Genomic DNA, 25,776 nt, shown 5'->3' with positions numbered 1-25,776 from the left:
TCTTAGGTGTTTTATTTACCTCCCTCTTATCTTAAGTATATTAATTCAGAAATGTGTTATGTCTTAAATCAGCAAACCAATCTTTTCTATGACTTTTATCAAGATGAGGGAATAGCTATCATTTGACATGCTCCTGCAGGTCTCTTCATAATACCTCAACGATACTGGTGAAATGGAATTGACAACATAAATCACAAGTGAAGGGCAATGAGTGCAAGACATTTGAAAAAGCTGTTTAGTGTTCTACATATGAATAAAACACTCAAAATATGAAAGAGGGACAAACTGGACTGAAATGATTGTATCTTTTAGAATTAAGATTAATTAAGGCAACTGCTGGCTCTAGCCTTAAGAAGGATTATCACTGTTTATATACTTCTGTAGGAACACTGGAAAATTAATCAAGGCAGCTTGGATTTTAGTGAAAGTTACACTCTATGCTTTCATATTTTCAGTCATCCTTACTTCACCTTCAACACACTGCATGCTCCAACACTATTATGAATGTTAACTTGTTAGGGTCTAGGACTCCGGGGTTTCCCAGAGAACAAGACACACGGACACAGAGATGAAAATCTAAGCAAAGTCTTTATTCAGCCAGCAAGCTGGTGTCGACAGCACCTCCCCTGACACGCAGGCCGAGTCCGAGCTGCCGACCCTGAAGCAACTTTGGGTACTGATTATATATAGGATCTTTACAGCCGTTACACCAAAGCCCGCGCAGTTCTACAACTAATAGGTTTAAAACACACTCTATATTGTAACCAATGGGAAAGATTGTAACCTTTTTAGGGAACGCGCCAGTTGCCTGCCCGCTTCAGTTGTTATCTCTTGCTTACCCAAGCATGTCTATGTGACTTATCACGGGTTACATCCCCAGGCGTTCCCAGGCTGTTGCCCACTTCTAGTTATCTAACTTAGGGTAGGCGCATTTCTCAGAAGCCTCGGGTAATTTACACAAGAAAAGACTGGGTGGCTCTCGCTCTAGGCAGTCAGGTTAAGTGTCATTAGTTTTTTTTCCTGACTCTTGATGCTCTCTGCACTCCGTTACAAACTATACTCTGTATTCAAATTTACTGCAAACACATTGTATTTTTTGGATAATCACTGGATTATATAAGAAGAATTTTTTTTTTAAAGAATAAGAGATCTCACTGCAGGTGAAAGCTTTTTAAATTTATCACTATTCCCCTGGAAATAATGTCTTTAAAGGTATATGCCCATCATGGCCTTGGGTAGTGGTTCACAAATATTATTATAGTTACAAAATAATTTAAGAGTCAAAAGAACTTAGGCAAATTCAATTTTCTATTTTGGCCAATTTTTAAAGCAAAACCAATTATCATTAGTTATTATCAATTATTACAAGAAATAATATTTTACTATCAAAAATAAAAAGATGATTTCTTCACTGCACTTAATAAACTTTGCTTCTTCACAGCAAAGAAACAATTAGCAGATTGAAAAGGCATCCTATGGAATAGGAGAAAATATTTGCAAACATTCTGTCTGATAAGGGGTTAATATCCAAAATATGTAAAGAACTCATACAACTCAGTAGTGAAAAATTCAAATGACCAATTTAAAAATGGGCAAAGGACTTGAATAGACATATCTCCCAAGAAGACATACAGATAGACAATAAGTATATGAGAAGGTGTTCAACATCACTGATCATCAGTGAAATACCGGGTCAAAACTGGGCTGAGATCTCATCTCACACCCATGAGGATCATTATTATCAAAAAAAAAAACAAAAAAAAAACAAAAGGTAACAAACACAGGTGAGGATATGGAAAAACTGGAATCTTTATAGCCTTTTAGTAGGAATGCAGAATGGTTTAGCCACAATGGAAAACAGTATGGAGATTCCTCAAAACAAGTAAAGATAGAAATACCATACGATCCAACCATCCCTCTTCTAGAGGTATATCCAAAATAATCGAAATCAGGATCTTGAAGAAGTATCTGAATATCTGTACCTGCATGCTCACTGCAGCCTTGTTCACAGTACCAAGATATGGAAACAACACAAATGTTTATTGACAGATGAAATAAAGAAAATGTAGCATATACAGACAATGAAATATTATTCAGCCTTTAAAAGGAAGGAAATTGTGCCATTTATGATATATGGATGAAGCCAGAGAACCTTATTCTAAGTGAAATAAGCCAGTCACAGAAGGACAAATACTGCATTATTCTACTCATATGAAGTATCTAAGATACCTCACAGAACAAGAGAAAAAAATGGTATTTGTCAGGGACCAGAGGAGGGCGTAATAGGAATTGTTTTTCAATAGGTATAAAGTTTCAGTTACATAAGATGAGTAAGTTCTAGAGATCTGCTGTACAACACAGTACCTATAGTTAACAATATGATATTGTACACTTTAAATATGTTAAGAGGATAGATATCATGTTAATTGTTCTTACCAAACACACACACACAAGGAAATTTTTGGAGGTGATAGAAATGTTGAATATAAGGTTGTGGTGATGGTATCACATTAGGCATATGTCTAAACTCATCACGATGTATACCTTAAATATATACAATATTTTGTATACCAATTACATATCAATAGAGCTAAAAAACAGAATTAGAATCAGACATTTGGTTCTTACTTATTGTTTATTTAAGCTTGAAGCTCCAGAAGGAAGATTATATATCAGTTATTTTTGCTATATTTTATTCAGTGGATAGTGCCTGTAATATAGTAAATACCAAATAAATATTTGTTGAAGAAATGAATGAAAAAAATCTCTGAAAAACATAAGGGCAAATAGCTACTATACACAGACACAGATACCATGTACACGTAACCGTTTCTTTCATTATGTACTTAATTTCACTTTGGACCTTTCAAACTTTCAATAAAGGTTTTCTAAGGGCCTATTGGCCTGTACTTGGTAGTCACTGGTTTAGTGATTATTTGGGAGGCTGATATCCATTTTCAGCCATCTGGACATATTTTCACTGACGACTATCATGCATTTACTGGGTAAGGAGGATTAAGTGGCATAATGCACATAAAAGCATTTATAATCATTAAAGCACTACAGAAGTATAAGATATTAGCACTGTTACGTTATGATATTGCCTCAAAATGCACAGTAGCAAATTCTAAGCCAAAATGCATCATCCTTGTTTACTTAAAAGTCATAAAATTATATAGCATTTTTAGAAATGAAATTTTCCCCCAGTTTTCACCACTGCCTTTTTTCCATTGTTTTGACACATAATCCAGCTTGCTATAGAAACTGAAAAAATGTAAACATGGAATTGTTGAGTTTTTCAGTCTCTTGAGACTACCATAGTAAATGCTGATACATCTTAAATGGTTTTAGCATATAATCTGAACTAAGATTCCATTGTAGGAGAAAAAAGGTTCATTTTCAATGGATTTTTGGGGGGTGGGGAATAATGCTCTTTTCTCAGGTTGAATAAGTGATTTGTACAAATGACAAATATCTTTCTTTGAGATATAAGGACATCTGAATACTAAAAAAGCCCTAGAAAATTCAACATTTATGTAAATGACTTAATCACGAACTAATGGCAATATCATTTACCTCTACCTTAATTCAATGACCTTCTCCTAGGGCCACATCCTGGGCCATGCCCTCACTTGCACTGCTCCACATCAACAGTGCTGCATTTTCATACCCTAATCTTCAAGGTTTTTGAATTTTTCACATTTCATCTTTCTAGGTCTTCCATGTCTTATCCCCACATGCATCCTCATATTTCATGGAGATCTCTAGATCTCTTAGCTTTTAGATTTCTCCCAATATATTAGTTCCCTCTCCCTAGCTAAAGCTTTGTTCTGGGACAAAGGAAGTCAGCTGTTCACAGAGAGTTTGGGTGAGATGAGGCTGATGAATACAAGGGAACTAGTTCAGCTGTCCTGAGACCATAAAGCTGCTCACTCGGTTGGTGATACGCAACTTGCTTCTTACCACAGACCTGCTCTCTCTGATCTCAGATGATTCCAGGGTCCTAGCAGGAAATTAAAAAAAAAAACAATTCTACCTGCCAAAATATAGGTTGAGTGTTCTCTAGCTTATTAAGATGATTTTATTAGGTATTTATTATGTACCAGGACCACAGATACAGCAATGAACAAAATGGATAAAATTCTCTGCCCTTCCAGAGCATATTTTCTAGCAGAGACTAGAAAGACAATAAACTGAGTGAATAAGAAAATTATGTAGCATATTAGAAGGCATTAAGCGCTATTGACAAATACGAAATGGATAGAGAGTGGGAAGTGTGGGCATATGTTTCTAGTTTAAATATAGTGATCAGGGAAGTTTCACTGTGAAGGTAACATTTGAGTGAAGACTTCAGGTAAATAATACAGGGATGAGGATATCTGAGAGAAGATTATTTCAGGCAATGGAAACAGTAAGTGCATAGGCCCTGAGGTGGAAATGTGACAAGGGTTTTTTGATGAAACTTCAAAGTACGAGGTGTGAAGACAATTGTGGCTGGACTGGAGTGTAAGACGAGAAGAGCAGCAGGACATGGGGGCGGGGATATAAGTGGCCGTGCTGAACTGTTACAAAGACTGTGGTTTTACTCTAAATGAAATGGCAAGTCAGTTCCAAGGCTTTTGAGGCAAGAGGAAGGGCAAACTTGTATGTTTAGGCTCCACCTTGAACGAGACCCAAAAGTCATTTTTAAAAGTACTTCTTGGGATAGAGCAAATTGTAAATTCACGTCTTAGTCTTCTATTTTCAGCTTGTGTGTGGACATCTGTGTATTCTTTAATTTGTTTATTTATACCTGAAGAAATGAGAACCAAGGGTTCTCATGACCATGTAAAAAGAATAAGTAAAATGCTTAAGACAAAAATGAAATAGTAAAATAACAACCCTCTCATCTAAATAGTAAAATAACAAACTGCTATTACTGTACACTGCATTTTAGAGATTTTAGTGAATGCAATAGGCTGAGAAAAATTACATAATTAGCATAATGGAGAGGAAATGACTCAATTATTTCATATTGATAAAATTATTGCACATTTAGAAACTCCAAAGCTTCTGGAAATAGAAATATTTAAAAAGTAATTTGAACTATGTAAACATCAAGTTGCTTTTCTTTGTGCTAGCAATAATTAGCTAAAAATTTAAAATATGCTAACAAACTATGAAGTACAGACTAATTCAATAAAATACAAAATATAAAGTAATTTGTCTTTTTGGAAAGACATAAAAATCTGAATAAAATTAATTCCCAGGGAGGGATAAGGGCGGGGAAAAAGAAAGAGGGCATTACGATTAGCATGTATAGTGCGTGGGGGGCATGGGGAGGGCTGCGCAACACAGAGAAGACAAGTAGTGATTTTACAGCATCTTACTATGCAGATGGACAGTGACTGTGAAGGGGTATGTGGGGGGGACTTGGTGAAGGGGGGAGCCTAGTAAACATAATGTTCTTCATGTAATTGTAGATTAATGATACCAAAAAAAAAATTAATTCCCTATTTTTGGATTAGAACATCTAATATCATAATTTCAATCCTTCTAAAATTAAAATTTTGAAACATAATTTGATAGATAGAAAAAGAATGTTAAAGTTTTTATGGACCAACAATATTTAGCAAAAATAATACAATGGAGTAAGAATAATTAGGGTGGCATGCTTTACCAGTTATTAAAGTATAACAGAAAATCAGTGTAATAAAACACTATGCTATGAGCTAAAGAAAAAAAATGGTATGAGAAAGAGATTCTAAAATTATATACCAGTACACAGAAAATACATAATTTTAAAAATGTAAAACTTAATATATGAAGTGTTATGGTTACTTCAGTGGAAAAGGATTATTTAATATATCATGCAGGCACACCTGTACATCTGCCTTAAAGAAAATAATTCTGGATCTCTTCCTGCACAGATTTAAGTTTTTTAAAATTCTAGTTGGAATAAATGAATGAAGGTAGAAAACAAACACTTTCCTGGTTTCAGAGAAACCTTTTTAATCAAAGAAGGAAGTCCAGAGGCTATGAGGGAACCATATATTTGATAATGTACATGAAAAGAGTGACAAAATTTAACATAACCAGAGTCAAAAAAAAAAAAAAACAAAGAAAAAATTGGGGGAAAATGTGTATGTTGATGATTATAAGACCAAACAGAAAAGTGAGGAGGAAACAGTCAAGTATTCAGATACTGCTCAGCTTTGGGGAAGGAAAGGAAAGCAGTGAGGTAGGGCGAAGCAAGAGGTAAGGAAGCAAAAGGAGATTATGGGAACATGGGAATATATGCAATAAGCTAAGGCCTAGATCTATTAATTCTATACATCAAAAAGATGAATGGGCACATCTCAAAGCCTTAAAAATGAAAAGTCAGATGAAAACCAATGTTTGATTTTGAGATTGGATTTTGGAAATACTATTCTTGACTTTCTGTTACATCACTATAGTATCTGTAAAAACATATTAAAAATAAACAAATGCAAAATCCAGAACATCGGCAATATCAAATGTAAGACAATGGAGCAATAGGAGCTCTCACCCTTGATGGGAATACAATATGGTCCATACTTTGGAAGAGTTTCTTTCAAGACTAAACATATTCTTTCCATATAAGTCAGCAGTCATGCTCCTTGATATTTACTCAGATGAACTGAAAACTTACATCCACTCAATAATCTGCATATGGATGTGTATAGCATCTTTATTTATAACTGTCAAACCTTGGAAACAAACAAGATACATTTCAGTAGGTGAATGGATAAATAAAGTGGTACAGCCAGACCATGGAGTATTATTCAGCACTAAAAAGAAATGAGCTATGAAGCCATGAAACGACACGGAGGAATCTTAAATACATATACTAAAGTGAAAGAAGACAAGCTACAGAGGCTAGATTCTGTACAATTCCAACTATATGACATTCTGGAAAAGGCAAAATTACGGAGAATGTAAAAAGATCATTGGTTGCTAAGGGATAGTGGGAGAGAGGGAAGAATAGTCAGGACACAGGATTTTTAGGGCAGTGAAAATACTCTGTATGATATTATAAAGATGGATATGCATTACTATACATTTGTCCAGACCCATGTAACATGTATACCACCAAGAGGAAGCCATAAACTGTGGACTCTGGGTGATAACGACGTATCAACGTAAACTCATTAATTGTAACAAATGCACCACTTGGGTGGGGATTCTGATAATGGGGGAGGCTATGCATATGCGTGGGCAGGGAGAAAGTGGGAAATGCTTTCCTCTCAACTTTGCTAGGAACCTAAAGCTGCTCTAAAAAGTAGCCTATTAAAATAAATTAACAAACAAATAAGAAAACAGGTTTCAGGGGAAATCATCTTGAAAAATAAAGATTTGTATTCGTGTCTTGATCGGATGGAAGACAATAAAACTTAAAGTGCTCTGAACAAATAATTGAACCATTTCTAATCAACATTAACCTTCTTAGTTGGGAAGTCTAATGCAAGGTCAAAGTACTGAAGAAACTAAACCTGCTTTCTTTTTGAAAGGAGGTTAATAAACCTTTGAAGCCTTCCTCTGAAACAGCACAGAGCATATCCAAACTTGTTCATGGCATTCTTTGTCTCATCATTTTACTAATAAATTGAGTTTTCCCATTGTAAGTGATTGATTAGTTAATTACGTGGTTTAGCCTCATAGAAAGTGTCTCGCTTTCCACTGATGTGTTTTGTGAAGGCCGGAAGCTCACCATTCTGAACTAAATCTATGGAATAGACCTCTCTCATAAAATCATAGGCAGTAATCCTGGGGAATGACCCTCCCCTAACCACAGGGCTTTTAGTTGGCTTCCTTGCAGAATGGCATGCATTCATGCTGTTTTTCTACTCCATAAGAGTCTGAGAAACCTGCCTTTCATTTAGGCTTACTGGAGTTGAGAGAATCTTTTTTTTACCTCTATATAACTGCCACATTTGATTTTCCTCTGCAGTCACAGCGATTCTCAGATATCTATAACAGTTAGGTACTGGTGGCACAAAGCTTAATAAACCTTTGCCCACATTTCAAGGAGCTCATGTTCCAGTGGAGAAGAGGGAGTGGAAAACAGAAACATAGAAATGAAACGTCACAGGGGCTTTAAGGAATCTATGGAGGTCCTACCAGAACTCAGGAAGCCTTCCAAATTGTTGCGGAATGTCTTACACGATAAACTTGAGTTTCATGGGTAAAAGACGGGAGGTCATCCCAAGGAGAAGACAGCGTAGGGTAATATTGTGTGCCTGGTATGTTGGGGGAATTGGAAGAATTCTGATACAGGAAAAATGTTTACTTGGTAATGGTGGGAGGGATGTAGAGATGTATTGATTCGGATGCTGCCATCAGCATGGGTGTACCCACTGGTTATTATGATTTTTCATCTGTCCTAGTTGTTAAATATTTTAAATCTCACCTCGAGTATAATGGGAAATGATTAGCAGATTCGGCCATGTTTTAAAGGGTTTTGTATGCCAAAGTAGGGATTTGAATATGAAAGAAAAAAGGAGTCAACTAAGATTATTATGCAGAAAGATTATATAATTAAATTTGTTTCTTAGAAAAATAACTCAAAAATAGGGGAGATGGATAGAGGGAATAGAGGGAGAAAGGGTAAATTTTTAATCCATGTCATCAGTCCAATTTAGCGAATTAGAAAAGTAAAAAATAACTTTATTAGGAAGACTAATATTTACACTCAAACAGTACTTTCCTTATTAAATTTAGCAGTTTTTATTTTAGATAAAATCAAATCAGTCAGCATTGAATAAAGTGGTATTTCAAATGCAGTGTACTAATTGCCTTGAACATCATGTTCCAGGATGCCTATATCAAAAAAAGCTCCTTTGCTCTTGGTGTTCCCTCCAATGAGAAACAGAGCGCTCAAAGCTGTACCTCTAACTCTGGCCAGCACTCCTAGACCTGTCTGATCCCATCACCCAGCAGGGGCCTTAAAACCTCAAGGAGAATTGAGAAGAAAAGTGGAGTATATGTGCAAACTGTGCTACTGCTGGATAAATATTCAAAGTATAAGTCCTAATATATGTATAAGTAAGCAGAGCCATCTTTACAGATGGAAAAATTCTTGATTAGTGGTCAGCAAACCTTTCTGCAGAGGGCCAAATAGAAGTATCTTAGATTTTATGGGATCTATGGTCTCTGTTCAACTATTTAACACTACCCTATAGCCGACAGCAGCCACAGACATTATGTAAATGAGTGTGCCTGCTTTGCAAATAAAACTTTATTTACAAAAATAGGAGGAAAACTGACTCTGAGCCATGGACTTTGGTTTGCTAGCCACTGCTTTAGAACGGTTTATCACAGTATCTTCCAACTGATAGAAGCATGTAGGTAAGACAGCATTCCACCACACGTGTCAGTCTTCTAGAGGACAATGGAATAGCGCAAGGAGTTCACCTGGTTTTAGCAAAGAACACTCTGTCTGCCTTTGTTTCTTCACAGACGTTTGATCATTCTTACAAAGCAACTTTAAACTTTTCTATTTCCTACAAACTAAATTTCAACAGTGTGATTTCATGGAAAAACAGGAACACATATACAGAACAACCCATTGAATTAAATTTTTCTGGTTTAGGGAATTTTGGATTGCTCCAGGTTTTATTTATTTTACTTACAAAAGTAAGAAATCTCTCTTTCAGAATAATCTTTAATTACTATTTTTTCTTTATTAAAGACTGTCTAGTTTAGTAATAGAGAAAATCAATATTTTATACCGTAAGGCTCAAATTTGTTACTGAAATTAAGGATTATGGAGGCCTAAGTGGTTCACCATAGCGGTAAAGGACACAGGCTACCTCCCAATGCCCTTTCTACCACTTACTGCCTATGTGATCTTAAGCAAATTAGCTGTCTTTGTGTGCCTCAGTTTCTGCAATAAAATAAACAATAACAGCTTTCCAATAGGATGATTATGAAAAGTCAATAAATTAATGTGCAGCAAGCACTGTTCTAAGTGGTTGGTTTTCACAAAGATTTCTCCATAAATAGCCATAATTTTCATTCAATTATTTGTAAATTTTATCAAAACAAATTTTAGAAATTCAGTCAGTGTGAAAGCTACCAAAACCTTTGATATGTAGATGTCTCTAAAGCACAAGCCTTAGTACTGGAAGAGGACTTTGAGGTCATTGGTTGGTTTCATTTTTCTTATAGGACCCCTTCTCTGTCATGAGCTCTTCCAGTTGTCAGATCCGTGGCACTTTACCAAGCAACTGGTTTCATTTACATTTCAGCTGCACATTCAGTAAACGTGGTGACATTAATGAACCGTCATCTGTAAAGTCAAGTTAATATTACCTATCTGTTTCAGGAGGGACTTGCGGAGAGAGAATAGATCTTACTCTCACTTTTCAGTAAGGAGCGTTTCAGGGAGAATTCCATTCTCCAGCAGGGAAAGGCATGGAAAGAAAATGCACAGCTTCTCTCCACCATCTCCCTCCCTTCTCTCCTAGGAATGAGGGATTGACCTGTCCAGTGAGATGGACAGAATTGAACACATGTGACTCAGCCTCTTCTTTTTATGGAGCAGTGTTTCTTCTGAAACTACGCATTTTCCCATTGTCTTTCTGAAAGCCATCTTCTAAAGTAGGCAAGTCCTGCTCTTGTCCAGCCCTGCCTGTGACTCTCCAGGGTGGTTAGAAAGCAGTTAGGAGATCCATTTGGTTACAGATCAAAGACTTGGTCTCTCATCAGCTGATAGACATTAATCTCCATGAGTCACTCCTGCTGGTTTTTAATTTGTAAACAGGGCTGTTGTTTAATCAACCTTAAAAATCCTAACAGTGAGAATTCATTACAATACTTGATCTGACAGTACACATAAAAATGTTAAATTTGCTGTTATTTTAAGAACATTTCTCCAGTACAGTATAGGCAGACTTTCTCTCTCCATTGTTTGTAACAACATAAAATAAAGATAGTACATGAAACCACTTATTAATGGTGTGGTTTTCCTGGTTCTCTAATCTCTACCAACAACTCCTGAACCGGTCACCTCCCATCCACAACAAACACACGCACTCCCTTCCTGCCTCTATAAAAGAAAAGGGGCTTTTGAGTAATTTTCCTGTTTTCAAATCTTTAAGCATACCTCCCCCTTATCTTGACATACTTTTCATTTCTGCTTCACTTCTGGAGTTGACATTCTCAGCTTGCTCCCTTCACCTCTACTTTAAACATTACTCATTCCCACATTTTTAGAGATTTTATAGTATTAATTGATGCCTCTCTCATTGATTAAGTCCCAGTATCTCCACCCCAATACTAAAATCAAACAACCAACCAAACTTCTATGACTGGCCTCTCTACGCAATCTAAAAACCCCATGAATCATAAAAGAAAAATAAAGTTCGGTGGTGAGGTAGGGCAGGGACATGGGACAAGCATCGTGATTAAGCTTTCCTGCCTATGATGAAAAATGCTGAGAAAACAGTATAGTAAGAACAGGAGGAACCCCATCTTAAGGCTGAGATTCCATTTAAAAAAACAGAGTTGAGAAGTAAGTTTCCTAACAAATTCTCTGGTAATCAGATAATAACCCACCCAATCTTAAGGTAGGGGAAGCAGTTTTAACTGACATATCCCTACTCCTTGAGGGTAGCCACTATCTTGGAGAAAGAAATAGGGTGTATAAATCCCTTGTATTGGGTTCATTTAGCAGAATCAGCTGGAGGACTGATAACAGAGGAGAGGAGACCTGGTGTCTCACCAGAGGTAAACACCTGGAGACCACAAGTCAAGCCCACGCCCAACACTCCCCACCTGCCCTTTGCCCCATTCTTGAAAGACTTAAAAGGCAGAATCCCCAAACTCTCAGCACACCTCCTCTCTTAGGTAGCCCACACTCTCCTTTCTCCCAGTGTGCACCTTTTTGCTTTAAATAAAGCTTTCTTACTGCTCAAATTACTGTGTTGTCTCTTTGCTATTTCATTTTATTCCCAAGTCTTCAACTCTGTCTCCACTTTACTCCTGATAAGTAGGAAGGCGCTGCTAAGAGCCCCGATTTGGGCCTGCACGTTTCTGTCGCCTGGGTGACCTGAATGGAGCTGCCACTGTGCAATCTGTTTTTAGAAGCCTGCCTGAAAATCTCCTTTCTTTATGAAGTTCTCAGAACATAATCTCACTCCATCCTGTGCTCTGTGGCTCCCCCAAATCCTGGAGTGGTAGGAGCTCGTTCCCATGCTGTGCAGATCCAAATGGTTTCAAAAGTTGGCAAGGGAGTCTGCCCTAGGTCGAAAACTTTCCCTCTTTCCTTCTGCACTTATCTGTTCTCTGCTGCCTGCAAGGCAGCTGCCATTCCCTGCTGCTCTTGCTTTAATGAATTCCTTCCTCACCTACACGGCTGGTGGAGAATTCTCTTTCCAGTGTCAAGAACCCTCCGCCATCCAGGTTGAGGTTTCTCCTAATACTTCACCTGGTGCACAGGGAGAGACCTCCCCAGACGCAGATGCCTGGCAACAGAGGGACCCATAAGCAAAGTCAAAGATTAAATGATAAGAGGGAAAATATTGGCTACACATGTCAATGAACTACTTTCCTTGATTTATAAAGCAGTTTTATATAAATCAATAAGTAAAAATAAACAGAAAAAAAGGACTAGATGCATGAATACGTACCTTGCAGAAAATATAAATGTATGCCACTTATTAACATATGAAAGATGTAGAATCCCACTCATAACTTAAGAACTACAAATTAAACCATAATGATGCTGATTTTCACCTATAAGATTAGAAAACACCAAATAATTTAATGACATCTTGCCTTGATACAGATGTGGAAATATATGTGCTTTTCACTGTATAGCTCTACTCACCATTTAAATTGTTTTTCATGATCACAAATTATATTTTGGAAAAAAACAAGATATAATATTAAAAGCCGTGACCTCATTTTCCCTCAAAAATACAGTTTTATCATTCTCCAGTCCTTAATAGTTTAACTTCCCAGAAGACTGGCTTACATATGACACTGGTTCATTTTCTCATCAACTACCTCTTAGCCACTTCATTCTGAACCTGCTTTTATTTCTCCACTCAGCCATCTCTCACTAAGTCACCAATTACTTCCACCTCAATAACTTCAAAGGCCCCTCCAGAATTACTTTCACTTTATCCCCTGGAGACCTTGAACTCTGGAGCTGTCTCTTTTAAACACTCTCTTCCTTTGGCTGGATGACACCACACACTCTGATTTTTCCCCCTCCGTCTCTGGACTTGCCTTGTTCTTCTCTCCTTTTCATAGTTCATCTTTTTTCCAATCATGCAACTTTGAGGTTCCTCAAAGCTAAGTTCTTCTTATAATAAGGTGCCATCATTCATTTTGTTATATGACATAGGCAACTAGGAGTGAGCCTGTACATCTTCCTCACACTCCTCCATAATATGCAGCATATCAGGAGCTCCTGCAGATTTTTTCCCACTCGTTGAATTGTATATGTTACAGAAAAAGTTGCATGTAATTAATGTATACATTTTAATAAGTTTGGGCATATGCATATATCACTGATACTATCACCACAAACAAGGTAATGAGCATATTCTGATTAGTAAGTAGCTGTTGGTCTGCTGCATTTTCATCATTGATGATGCTTTAGTCCATGATGGCATCTTTTGTCAGGGATACTGGGTTCCCTGTATCTACTTTACCTCTTCTATTCCACAATCTGCACCCCAAGGTTATCTAGAAAATCACACCTACCATGTTCTCACCCTCACAAAAAAAAGCCTTCTCCAGTAATGGAATAAATATCAAAATACTGTAAGGCTGAAAGTAATGTCTCCTGGGTTCCTCTCCAAACTCCATCACACATAGCTCTCCTTACTCTCTGTGCCCAACACTATGGCTCAGAGAGTTTTGCATATGGTCTGAGGCAGATCTATCCAAACAACTGGCTTTTTATAGACTGGACATTATGCAATTAGTCTGGTCCTCCCAACTCCAATGCGGATAAGCAGTAAAACAACTCTAGGCAAAGTGGACATAGTTTGGCTGGCTTTATGGCATTACAAATTCCTTACAAAAATCTCAATAACTTTCAAGGCATTTTACCAGGCTTTCTTAATTTTCAAAGGATGACCTAAAGCAATAAAAACAAAAATAAAGCAAAATTAACTGAGCTTATTGCAAGTGTAGGCCCTTAATGTTACTAAGACTTCTCTTTTTTGTGATGCTTATTATGGCCACTAGGATAAGAAGAAACTAGGTGTGATCTTGTCCAGTCATTAACCTCTTGGAGTCTCAATTTTCTTCCCTATAAAATGGGGATATTATTGCCAAACTCAAAGGCATCTAAAACTTGACATATCCAATATTGCTTACAGCATTATATTTCTTTTTCTTCCTCTCTTTCCTCTTTCTCTCCTCTCTCCTCTTTCTTCTCTGTCTCCATTCTTGCTTCCCTCCTCTCCTTCCCACTCTCCTTCTCTCTCTCCTTGTCTCCAGGAACTCAGAGAAAATAAAATTATGATTAAATGATGCTGAATGTCCCAGTAGAGGGACAAGTATACTTGTTTTCAAATGGCATTAATTTTGAATGAATACTCTGATGAATACAAGGATAAAGACTAATATGCACTTCTGGGTAATAGCTACTATCGTAGTATTATTAGCACAATTGTTTGCAATTCTATCACAAAGATATTTATTAGAGTAAGCTCTTGTTCTTTCCATTTTGAAAAATATTGATGTAGAGTAACCTCCTACTAAGAAATACCAGCTATAATTCCCAAATACTTCAGAAATTTAAGAACATCTCCTCTTGCAGCCTGGTAAGAAACATCATATAAAAGGGTGAAGATTCTTAATTCCAATAGACAGTTGTAATCAGTTATAGATAAAACAATCTTTAAATAGTTGATATGCTAAAAATTGGTCCTCATTTCTAAGTTCATATTCAGGGTTATAACTCATAAATAATATATCTCAAATAATACTCTCCCAGGTCAAGAACTAAAACACTATATCCACTCTAGAAAAATAAGCCCCCTTTAGAAAGGTCACTTGTGTTCAGATTATTGATCCTATCTTGCTTTCTGGGCCAAAGTGTTTAACAAGACTATTTAAGGGACCTGGAGAGGACATTTTTATTGACAAAGAGACAATAGGTTACCCAGAGCTCAAATGAGAAGACCTCATGGCCAGGTCTGTGTCACTAACATTCTGTTGATGTGCAGCATAGATGATGAGATATGTTGACGGATGAGATTGTCTTAATGGCAGAGTTATCCTAGTCTTGACAAATATTTTAGTTGAATGACCTATTAAACATGGCTGTCTCAAGGCAGCTAGAGAGATTTATAAGCAACAACAGCTGTTAAATGTTAAGAGCCTCTAGGAAGTTCTGAATGCAGATTCTTTTCTCATAGCTTTGACTTTTGGTTTCTAAGAGCCATCCAACCAAGTTTGAGTTGGGGGTGCAGAGAAGGAAGGAGCATAAAGAGAGATGGGGAGAATATATGCAAACAAAATAATCTTAAAATACTAAGAGGGGTCATAGGGTGAACTGGAGCTTTTAGAAGGGAACATTAATATAAACATGCTAACTTAAATTTGAATTACCTACAATAGTTTTTTCATACACTCAGGATCTAAGAAGGGCTGGAGGTCTGTTATCAAATTATAACTTCTCCATTTCTATTCTATGAGGGACAGGCTAGTAGAGACAAGCACTGATCATGAGTCATGGTAACTGGGCTTTGGTGTCACCTTGGCCACATCATCTGAAATTTTGGGGTGTCAGTTTCCTTACTTGTAAAATGAGAGTGAGCAGATATCCCAAATTCTCTCACAAGTACAATATTTTGCTTTTCTGCTCATTACCTTAGACCTCCACTTTCATGAACACAGACACCACAAACTCACGGAGAAGCAGTAGAACACAATGCTAAAAGCTTGGTCTTCAGAGTTACACAGACATATTCAATTTGCCTTCATCACATATATCTATATACCCTTTGTTAATGATATGGAGATTATTATTTAGTATTTATTGGGTCTTGGAATCCTTGTCTATAAAATGGAGTTAATAGCAGTACTCAGCATGCAAGTTGTTCTTAGATTTATCTTTTTTCATAGCACTTATTACCTTCTAACTTACCATCTATAAGGTGCGCACAGGTAGTGACTGTTGTCTGTTTTATTCACTGATGTAGTCTAAAAATTTTAACACACAATAGCTACTGGATATTTAGCAAATACATAATTAAATGAAACAATACATTCAAAGTACTTAGTGTAGTAATTGGCACGCATTTGACAAATGATCCTATAAATAATCCTCACAAATATATTTATTAATACCTAGAATGCCATTTTACTATGAAGAAGTAGGAATCGTTCAAAGAGGAGATAAGGGGGACTAAGGACCATACCACTGTTTCCAAATATTTGAAAGAGTACCATGCTACTTTCAAAGAAAATAATATGATCCAAGAAGTGGAAAATAAAGGGAGATATTTTTTAAATTCACAATAAGGAAGATTTTTGTAACAAAATTACTCAAAGATGAAATGTACTGGTGCTCAAGTAAACACTGAATTACTATTAGCTAGTCAGGGAAGGGATTAAGAAATCTAATTAAATGTTATAAATCTATTCTTCCATAAATAATTTAGAAAGAATTTCTTATAAACACCTTACACAGAATAAATTAAAATATATATATAATATTAAATTTCAATCTTGTGGTGATACAGACAATAAACATATAGATGCAATGTAGTAAATGTAGTAAACACCTGCATTTTCCTGTGTATATGTGACCAAAAAACATTTACTTGTTAACAAATCATATGGTTGAACAACAAATACTGCTGATTTGTTTTATTAATGTTGGCAAAGCAACAGATAGGAGCTACAAAATCTCTTATGTCTTATCAGAAAATCAGGACTGGTCAAAGCCAGCTGCTTTCTTTCCTGTTCTTTTCACCCCAATGATAATACTGTACTTTGGAATTTAAGAATACTGGTGGTGGAACTGTTTCTGGGGTTGTATGAAATTAACTGGTATATCACTCTTGCCAACTAGGGTTGGTTTTAAACAAAACATATGATATCAGTGAAAAAGGAATCTTACTCAATATCTTTTTTATGAAAGATAGTTGGCCTCAAACTAAAACAGTCCCATCAATCTACTGCCATCAGATCAGACAGAAAAGAATTAAGTACACAAAGTGGCTGTCATAAAATGTAGCCAGTCAGGAGCCAAGTCTGATCTCAGAAGGTCAGTTAAGCATTTGGAAAATAAAGGAAGCATATACATATATTTTTAACAAGCCATCAGAAGTTAATAACAAGCAAGTTGCCTTACTACTTTAGACAGAAATATTAAGATGCAGTCATTCTGAAGGGCCTCTCTATTATATAAATTGGCTGCTTACAAGAGTAGTGCTATATGATAACATGACTTTTTAAGGGCACAGAATAGTAAACTGCATTCACATGTTCAATCCATGGTGTTGTTTTACTGATTCACAGTTAATTTTATGTGACAACTTGCTTGAGCTATGGAATGCCCAGATATTTGGCCAAACGCTATTCTGAGTGTGTCTGTGAGGGTGTTTCTGGATGAGAATAACATTTGTATCAGTAGACTGAGTAATGCAGATTGTTCTCCCAAATGTGGGTGGGCCTCATCTAATCAGTTGAAGGCCTAAATAAAACAAAAGGAATGAGCAAGAGGGAACCTTTTCTGCATTAGTGTTTGAGTTGGGACGTTGGTCTTTTCCAGCCCTCAGAGGTGAACTGAAGGACTGGCTCTACTTCAGTCTGAAGCCTGCCAGCTTCTGGGCCAGAATTACACCACTGGCTTCCCTGGGTCTCTCTCAGAATGTATAGACTGTTGTTTCTGTTTCTCTGAAGGACCCCGATGAATGTACTGATTCAACAGCATCAGCAGAGAACAGACTGAGTTGTGCCCATCAAGTGGATTATCCAGATAATTAGAGTCAGTCTCTGTAGAAGTTAATCTTTTAGAGACTAGTCTGGTAACAATGTGGGTGATCAGGAAATGTCATGACACTTGTGTAATATAAAATAATATACCAAATTTCCAATGCTTTTAAAAATTAGTCCTAAAGCAATTCTTCCCCTTAAAACTCCAAATCTTAGGATTCTGTATTACAAAACAAGATTGTTGTAGCTTTTCTCAAAATCAGTTTCAAAAGTAGCAGCGAAAAATTTGAAATGTGTTTACTTCTCAAAGGAATTATGCAGTGTTTAAGCAACCACCTCATTTCCTTATTTTTCTTTTTTGAAATACTTCAGGGCTCATCATCTTCATGTGTTGGTTCCTATTCTCACCATTAATCAGCACATGGTATATCTACTTTTATTTTCCATGTTTATCTCTGGACTCTGGTGTTTTATGATATTTAAGCTCTACTTTCCCTACATAGATTGTGCTTTCAAAGCATCCATCCTTATGCACCAAACTATACCCTGTGCTGTTCCCAAATTCCTGGCATTACCTTCATGTGAATTTTCTCGTCACTCACCTGCCGAGAAGCAGGAATTCTCCTGCGAGACCCAGGCGCCTCATGGCCATCAGCAGACCTCTCACCGTCATGCCCTCGCAGAAGCAGGCCACCACCCGCGCCTTGGGCAGGTGACTCCTGAGCTTCTTCAGGAGTTTATCGAAGCTCTGCTCCCCTGCGTTGCTGTAGATTTTGTAGGAGTGGGCGATGCAAATCCCTTCCTTGGCTGACATATCTTTGAAAGCCTCCATTCCACTTTCTCCATAGTTGCCTGTGTGAAAACAGATAAGCAGAGGGGTAGCGAAATGAGAATTTTGGATTCATGGCGTACAATTAGAACATAGATATGCTGGGAGCATAAAGGTCACTTGGTAGGCTAGAATCGGAACCTGAAGATCTAAATGAGTTTTTTCTTTTTCATTAACTTCCTCATTTGGGGAAATTTACAATGAAACTATGTTATACATATTCACACAGAACTTTAAGAAATTTTTCACTGAGAGAGAGAAAATTATATAAAAAGTACAAGCAATTCAGCTCCTCCTTTGATTCAAAAAAGGTCATATTCTAGGGTGAGAAGTTAGAAGACATTTGTCTGCTGTTTTTTTATTCCTTCTCACTTTCCTTTTCTTCTTGTTGCCTGGTCATTAAGATTTTTTTGTTTAAAGACATAGCACATATATATAAAATACATATACTTTGTGCAGCAGAGATGTAATTATAAAAATATCTTATAAGGTACTGTATTTTTATAGACTATTATGCACATTATATTTTACTAATAATTGTAAGAATTTGTGGTTTTATCTCAACTGAAAAATCCAGATCCTTCATTGAGATTTAATCTTGTCACAGATAAATGTATAAGCTTATGAAAAACACTTAAACTTTCATTCTATACAATCATAAGTAAGTTAGTGATATGAGAGAGTAATTCCAGAGTCCTTTTGCAAAATTTGGGGACTGAGGACTGATGGTAGTCTTTTCAAATTAATAGAAAATGGGGATCGATATTCACAATGAACTATGTGCCCGGAAGTGTACCGAGACCTATATATATATATATATGATTTCATTTAACTCTCACAATACATTGAGATATACCTAATTATCTCAATTCTAAAGATAATAGATGAGGCAGTAAATGATCTCCATTCTAAAGATAATAGATGGGGCACTTAGGCTTACACTTGCCCAGAGTTGCATACCCAGTATGTGAAAAGCTGCACTCCATTCACAGATCTGTCCAAGAGGGAAGATTCTGCTTCCTCCAGTTCTATGGCTGACTTTTAGGACACGCAGAAACCCAATTATATCTGCATTTCCATTTTCCATTTAAAGGTCCTGATACTTCAGTGTTTAGATATTTTTGGAGCCTTTTAGGGCTCTATAAATCATACTAGGCTCATTTCCTGAGTTCTCAAAAGATTAGATGGGTGAAGCGGACTGATTTGAAGAACACAGGAGACTGTTACCAGACAACCAAGCTGGGGGATGTGTAAGGATGTAACTAGTCTAACAATCAACTGGACCTAGGAATTGGTATTTTCTCAGGGGGAAGAGATCTCAGATGAATGAGGGAGTATAAGGCATTCAACTGCGTAGGTTTCATCATTTGACTATAATAGAGATAATTATATATGTAACTATACCATATAACATTCTGATTGCTGATAAGTGAGTTCATATTTATTAGCTTGCTGCTCCTTACACCAGCTCTGTGATAAAGGTAATACTACCTTCTCCTCACAGCTGATAAAACTGAAGTGCACGTTTAGCAAGTAGGTGGCAGAGCTGGTTTGAGCACAAATCTCATTCCTGGCCCTCTGTGTGCTTCCTCATAGGAAAGCATCTTGCTGTAAATGAGATCCTCAGACCTGGAGGGTGGATTTGTGTGTGGTTTTATCCCATGAACAAACTGTAAAGGGCAAAGTAGAACAGGCCAGCTTAAGTCCCAGCCAAAAGCACGGTGGGCCAGCTGCACCTTTCCTTCTCCAGAATCAAAGCTACAAGAAGCCTCTATGATGATGGCAGGGCAGCAATGTACTTATTTTGCAATTAGCAAGTTTAAAGGGCTCTCTCTGAAAAAATGGGCCAAGGGGCCTAAATTACTAGTTTTATACTAATCTGAGTAATCTATTATTCTCTGATTTATTTTTAGGCAGCTCTCTTTTTACAACTGTCTTACAAATAATGCAGGAGTATTTGCATAAATAATCTAAAATTAGGTATATAGTGATTGTGATGACAATAAGGAAAATTCTCAATACATTCACAATTAAACAAGAAAAAGTATCCAACAAATTAATCATCTTTATATCCTCACCTAATAACTTCAACATTATTTTTAATTATACAGTACATTATATATAAATACCTTGTAATATGGAGAGAATTTTGTTATTTAGAGAGATCTGAATTCTAATTCAGCTTGGATGGTCTCTAAATCTCAGCTTTTTCACCTGAAAATCAGTAGTAACACTGCCTAATAGATGTGTGTTTTATATATTATATTTAACATATGTAAAATACCTGAGAAATAGCCTGAACCCAATTAACTGCACCTTATTATTTTGAGATTATAAAGAATACTCTAGGCATAGTTAAGCTGTTCTCTCCTAAAGAGTCTAAACTGATGGAGCAAATAGGACTAATACTGAACATTAGAGGAAAGAATAAGCTTAAAACAGAGGGAGAAATATGATTTTTTCAGAGCAAAGCCAAAGCAGGACTTTTTAAATTTAAAATACAAAATCATTTAATGTATGTGTGACATAAAAACTCTACAGAATAATAATTTTGATTTAATAAAAGAAACCCACTAAAAGTTGGGAATTAAAAATAGCCATATGTGTTCTAATAAAATTGGGACATCTGCAAAGATTATCAGCATTTGATATAAAGACTGTATTTGGGTATACATTTAAAAATAAAAGAGAAATTATTTTAAAAAGGTCACATCCTTCTTAAAGAAAATAAAATAGATTTCAAGCAATATATAAAATGAGGAAAAATCTCCAACAGGGAAACAAAACTGAGAAGGGAAGATATGGTGTAAAATTAAATTAGAGTGTGGCTTCATTTTAAGCAACTGGTGAAAGTATCAGACATTCTTTATATAGCAGAGGACCTGTGACTTGGAATTATGAGAATAAAATGTAATCATGGCCCAACTTGACTCTTAGCTCATACTACTTATAGTCATAATGATGCAAATCAATGCTTTTCTACTCTATGAATCTACACATGGACAAAGAGAAAAACACATTATGCAATAGAATTATATGTCATCGATCTTTAGCATGAAAATTTAGGAGAAAGATGATAGGATGGGAGGTAGAAGCAGGGAGAGCTGATGTAAGTGGGGAAATCCTCCACTTACAGTTTAGAAGTCAAGATATACAGAAAACAGAAGAGAGATGATGAAGGGACTTATTTGAAGCTACTAAAAACTGAGATTAATCTGGTAATATAGAAGAAATGAGAAAGCGTGTGAATTAAGAGATGTCTAGTTTGTAAATTAAAAAGTAGGCATTAAAAAAGTAAGCATATATTCATACTACTTAAAAAATAAGGTGAAAATCAGAAAAAATATAAAATGCTCTTTTTACTTTAAGTCCTTCTGCAGTATTTGATTTTGAAGAATATGAAAGCACAAGCTTGAATAAAATTTTAAATAACATACTTAAAACTTCAAATCTGGAGAGTAAATACGGAAAATTTTAAGTGGAATGCCAAGTGAACAGTGCTGAATAAAGAAATTCAGCATGCAGATACTAAGGATAAAAGTTCCTGACAATTTCCTTGAATCATAAGTAAGGAATAAATATTAATTTATAACTTGGATATCCTTGTATGTTTCTGTTGAGATGTGCCCATAGGCAATTACTCTAATACTATATCTATAATCAAAACAGCTTGGGAATTTGGGGGTAGCTAATTTTGTAATGAGCATTATTATGGAGCAAACAATCAGAATCAAATTTTATCTCAAACAATTGCTCAGATATTATTTTATTTCAGTTCTAAGTTTCTATCATATCAGTTGGATTTGGCTACATTGTTTTTTCAAAGCTGCTTAATTGGTACACATTTTCTTTTTTCCCATTTCCGCCACAGAATGGGAGCCTAATGCAGGAAAATCTAAAACAGGACCAGCGCTATTCTTTTTCTCATATCATGAAAGACAGCAATCCTGAAGTCCCTTGTAGAATGCTGAATTCACATTTATTCCAAGAGTAGTGCTCTGCTTAAGACCCTGTGAGTCATTTCTAGCCTTCCAGAAGACTTTAGAATTGAGGTGTTTCCATAAGATGTCACATACCTAAATTAAAACAGAAAAGTCCAGTTCATTTTCCTTCTTCCAGTCAAGTGACTTTCTACTTACGGATATTTCAATATCTAGCTTAAGGAATTCCTCTGCAAACTTCTCCCTAATCCTTCTGTGCATCCACTACTTTGTGCCTCATTTGATTTTACAATAAAATATTGTTTTCACATCTCTTTGCTCCTACTAGACTGTCTATACCTTCAGGAGATGAATGTCATTCACTTTGGTATTCCTAAGTCCTCATAGGGGCCTGTAGGTAACTAACACAGGACGAACAAAGAAGCAGTGAATGAGCTGTACAAAATAATTAATACCTACTGGGAATTTACCAGATGACAATAACTGTCCAGTTGATTATCTGACCTGCAATCAGAATTTCAATGTTTGTGTCTAGAATGTGTCCCTCTCATGACAAATTATACAATATTCCACTTACAAAACATCTGGATTTATTTTCCTGAGAACTATAGTGTTGCCCTGGAATATTAATATTTCAATGTCAAATACTTTTTAAAGGTGTTTACTTTCACAAGTACTATTTGACCTGTACTGTATTGGCTGTGATCTGGAAGTACCTGCCTCCATCTGGGCCTACACGGTACACACTGAATAAAAGACTTTCTAACGAATAACTTTAAATATTTCTTCTAATATAAAATTACTTATTTGAACTTTATGTTTAAAGGCACTGAATAACCCTTTAGTATATGATACTTAACCACAGATAACTGCTCTTTCAGGTAGTGCTAAATCAATAACTTTTGTGCTACTGTGGCTTAATATTTTTTTGGACGAAGCTAATAAAGTATAGCTACATAGATAGGACATGTCTAGTGAGATATTTTTGCTGGCAAAATATATTTTGGAGACATGTTTCAAATTTTAAAATCTTGTGTTTTGGGGAAAATGATCATAAGAATCAAAATTAAATTACTACATTCATACTAAAAAGATACAAATAATTTTCCAAGAAACTGGTTTCCTTTTTTCCATTGTACACCTACATATCCCACCATAATCAGATCCTCATTATTCCTCAAAGCAGAGACGCTTACACGGTAACATAACCTCTTAGCATATCTTCTCCATCCAGTGCCACCCAGCAAGTATTTGTGAAACTAAACTGACCTTCTCCACCATACTTTCCAAGGATCTCTCTATAACCCAGTTATTCATTTGACAGATATTAATTCATTAATTACATACAGGTATATACTAGGTATGTGGTAGACTCTAGATACTTATATATTTTAACCTATTGATTATTTTATAATACTAAAGAACAAAATTTTTGTTACTTGTAATTACTAGAAAAGTTTTTGATGATAAGACTGATCATACTAATGACTTATTTGATATTGAGAACTTGGTTAAAAATACAATCCATGATATGAATATTTTGTCCCTAGGAAAGTATAACCTACTTCATACAATGTGTTTGATCATGGGATTTCTAAGGAGATTTCTCAAAGTCAGATGATGCGTTATGGTGCTGAATATTCTACTGTATTAGATTTAATTAAAAATATCTATTCTCTATTATATTCTATATTGTGTACATATATTTATATTTATGTACTATATATTTACTATATTTTGGATATGTTCATATATCCTACCTTCTAAAACTTTGAGCCCCTTGAAGGTAGTAAATGCACTTGTTTAATTATATGTCATCACATACAGAGATACTCAGGGAATTCTTGAACAGAAAAGGTTGTACAGAAATATAAAGGGTAAAATATTAGAAAAGTAAATTCATTTGTTCAAATACAATTATCAAGTGGATCCTAAAAAAATGTAAAAATGATTTCACTTTGTGAAATAGTGAACATTTAAAATGAAACATTAATTCACTTCAAAGATAAGTATTGACCTTGGTATTCCACTTAAGAACTGGTGATAATAGTATCTTACATACTCTAATCCTTTAGCTTTAAAGTTTTGCCTTTTAGCTGGGCCAAATTATCATTCCAAAAAGGAAATGAAGATTTTTGATATCAACAGTAATATAAAAATACTTTCCAAATGGCTTTTACTATGAATATCCTATTGCTAGTGTAAGCCATGCATTTTATTGACAACTAATAATGAAGGAAAATGATGCTATTTTTCTCAGGAGTCACTGCCTAGCACGAAACCATCCCCTCAGAATATGTGTGAATAGGATCAAGAAATCAGTGTCCATTACCACTTCCTGTCCTTTCATGGGGCTGTAAATGTTCATCAAGGAATCTCAAGCAAAACTTCCCATATTGAGTGGTCTGTGTCTTGTTAAACTAGTGGTTAACTAAAACAGCCAGACGGGAGTAAAGCCAGAGAGAAGGCTACATCCTCTCATTTTCTTATTATGTCTTTTATAAATATGGTCCTCTCTTTTTAAAATGTCTTTACCCATTACAGCATATGTGTAGTAAGTATAGCAATTTCAAACTCTATATTATACTCATTTGTTTATCTCCTTCTACTAGACAATAAAGTTCTTCAAGGTAAATATTTCTATCTCATAACAAAAACAATGTATATACATTTTTTTTGTTGAATGGAATGAAAGAAGGAACTTAAGTGACCCGAGGAAGATTCCTGAACAGGCCCACAGCAATGAGATCTAGGTGTTTTGGATGTCAGAGATATGACTAATGGGAAAAAATTTAAAGCTAAAGGATTAGAGTATGTAAAATACTATCATCATCTATCAAGTACCAAGGTTCCATGAATTATAAATTTCTCTGCTATGAAAATGCTTGCTAACAAACAGATTTCCTAGTTTTATCCAATTATTTCAAATCCTACCCTGGAATCTTTCTATGACATAACCCATATAGCACAGCCTTCAGTGTGAAGTGAGACATTACTGATCTCACCAAGGGTGTTTTATTATTGGAAGTACCAGAAGGACCTCATTTAGCAAATTCACTTTTGACATTACTCTAGACATGGGTTAGATAAGCAGCA

At 35.7% G+C, this 25,776-nt stretch overlaps 1 protein-coding gene across 3 annotated transcripts in view; it reads right to left on the bottom strand.

Moving 5' to 3' along the window:
* The window catches only part of GRM5 (glutamate metabotropic receptor 5), a 487,023-nt gene that overhangs the window by 296,805 nt on the left and 164,442 nt on the right, over nucleotides 1-25,776 (bottom strand). For all 3 annotated transcript variants that reach the window (XM_037011752.2, XM_073215907.1, XM_073215908.1), the window contains exon 3: nucleotides 18,513-18,762. In XM_037011752.2, coding sequence (XP_036867647.2) covers nucleotides 18,513-18,762 — 250 coding nt within the window. The remainder of the gene's footprint in view (nucleotides 1-18,512; nucleotides 18,763-25,776) is intronic.

Source organism: Manis javanica, chromosome 11 (genome assembly GCF_040802235.1).
Source record: "Manis javanica isolate MJ-LG chromosome 11, MJ_LKY, whole genome shotgun sequence".
Lineage (NCBI taxonomy): Eukaryota > Metazoa > Chordata > Mammalia > Pholidota > Manidae > Manis > Manis javanica.
The sequence above is the reverse complement of the archived record's forward strand: the minus strand, read 5'-3'. Positions and strand labels throughout refer to the sequence as shown.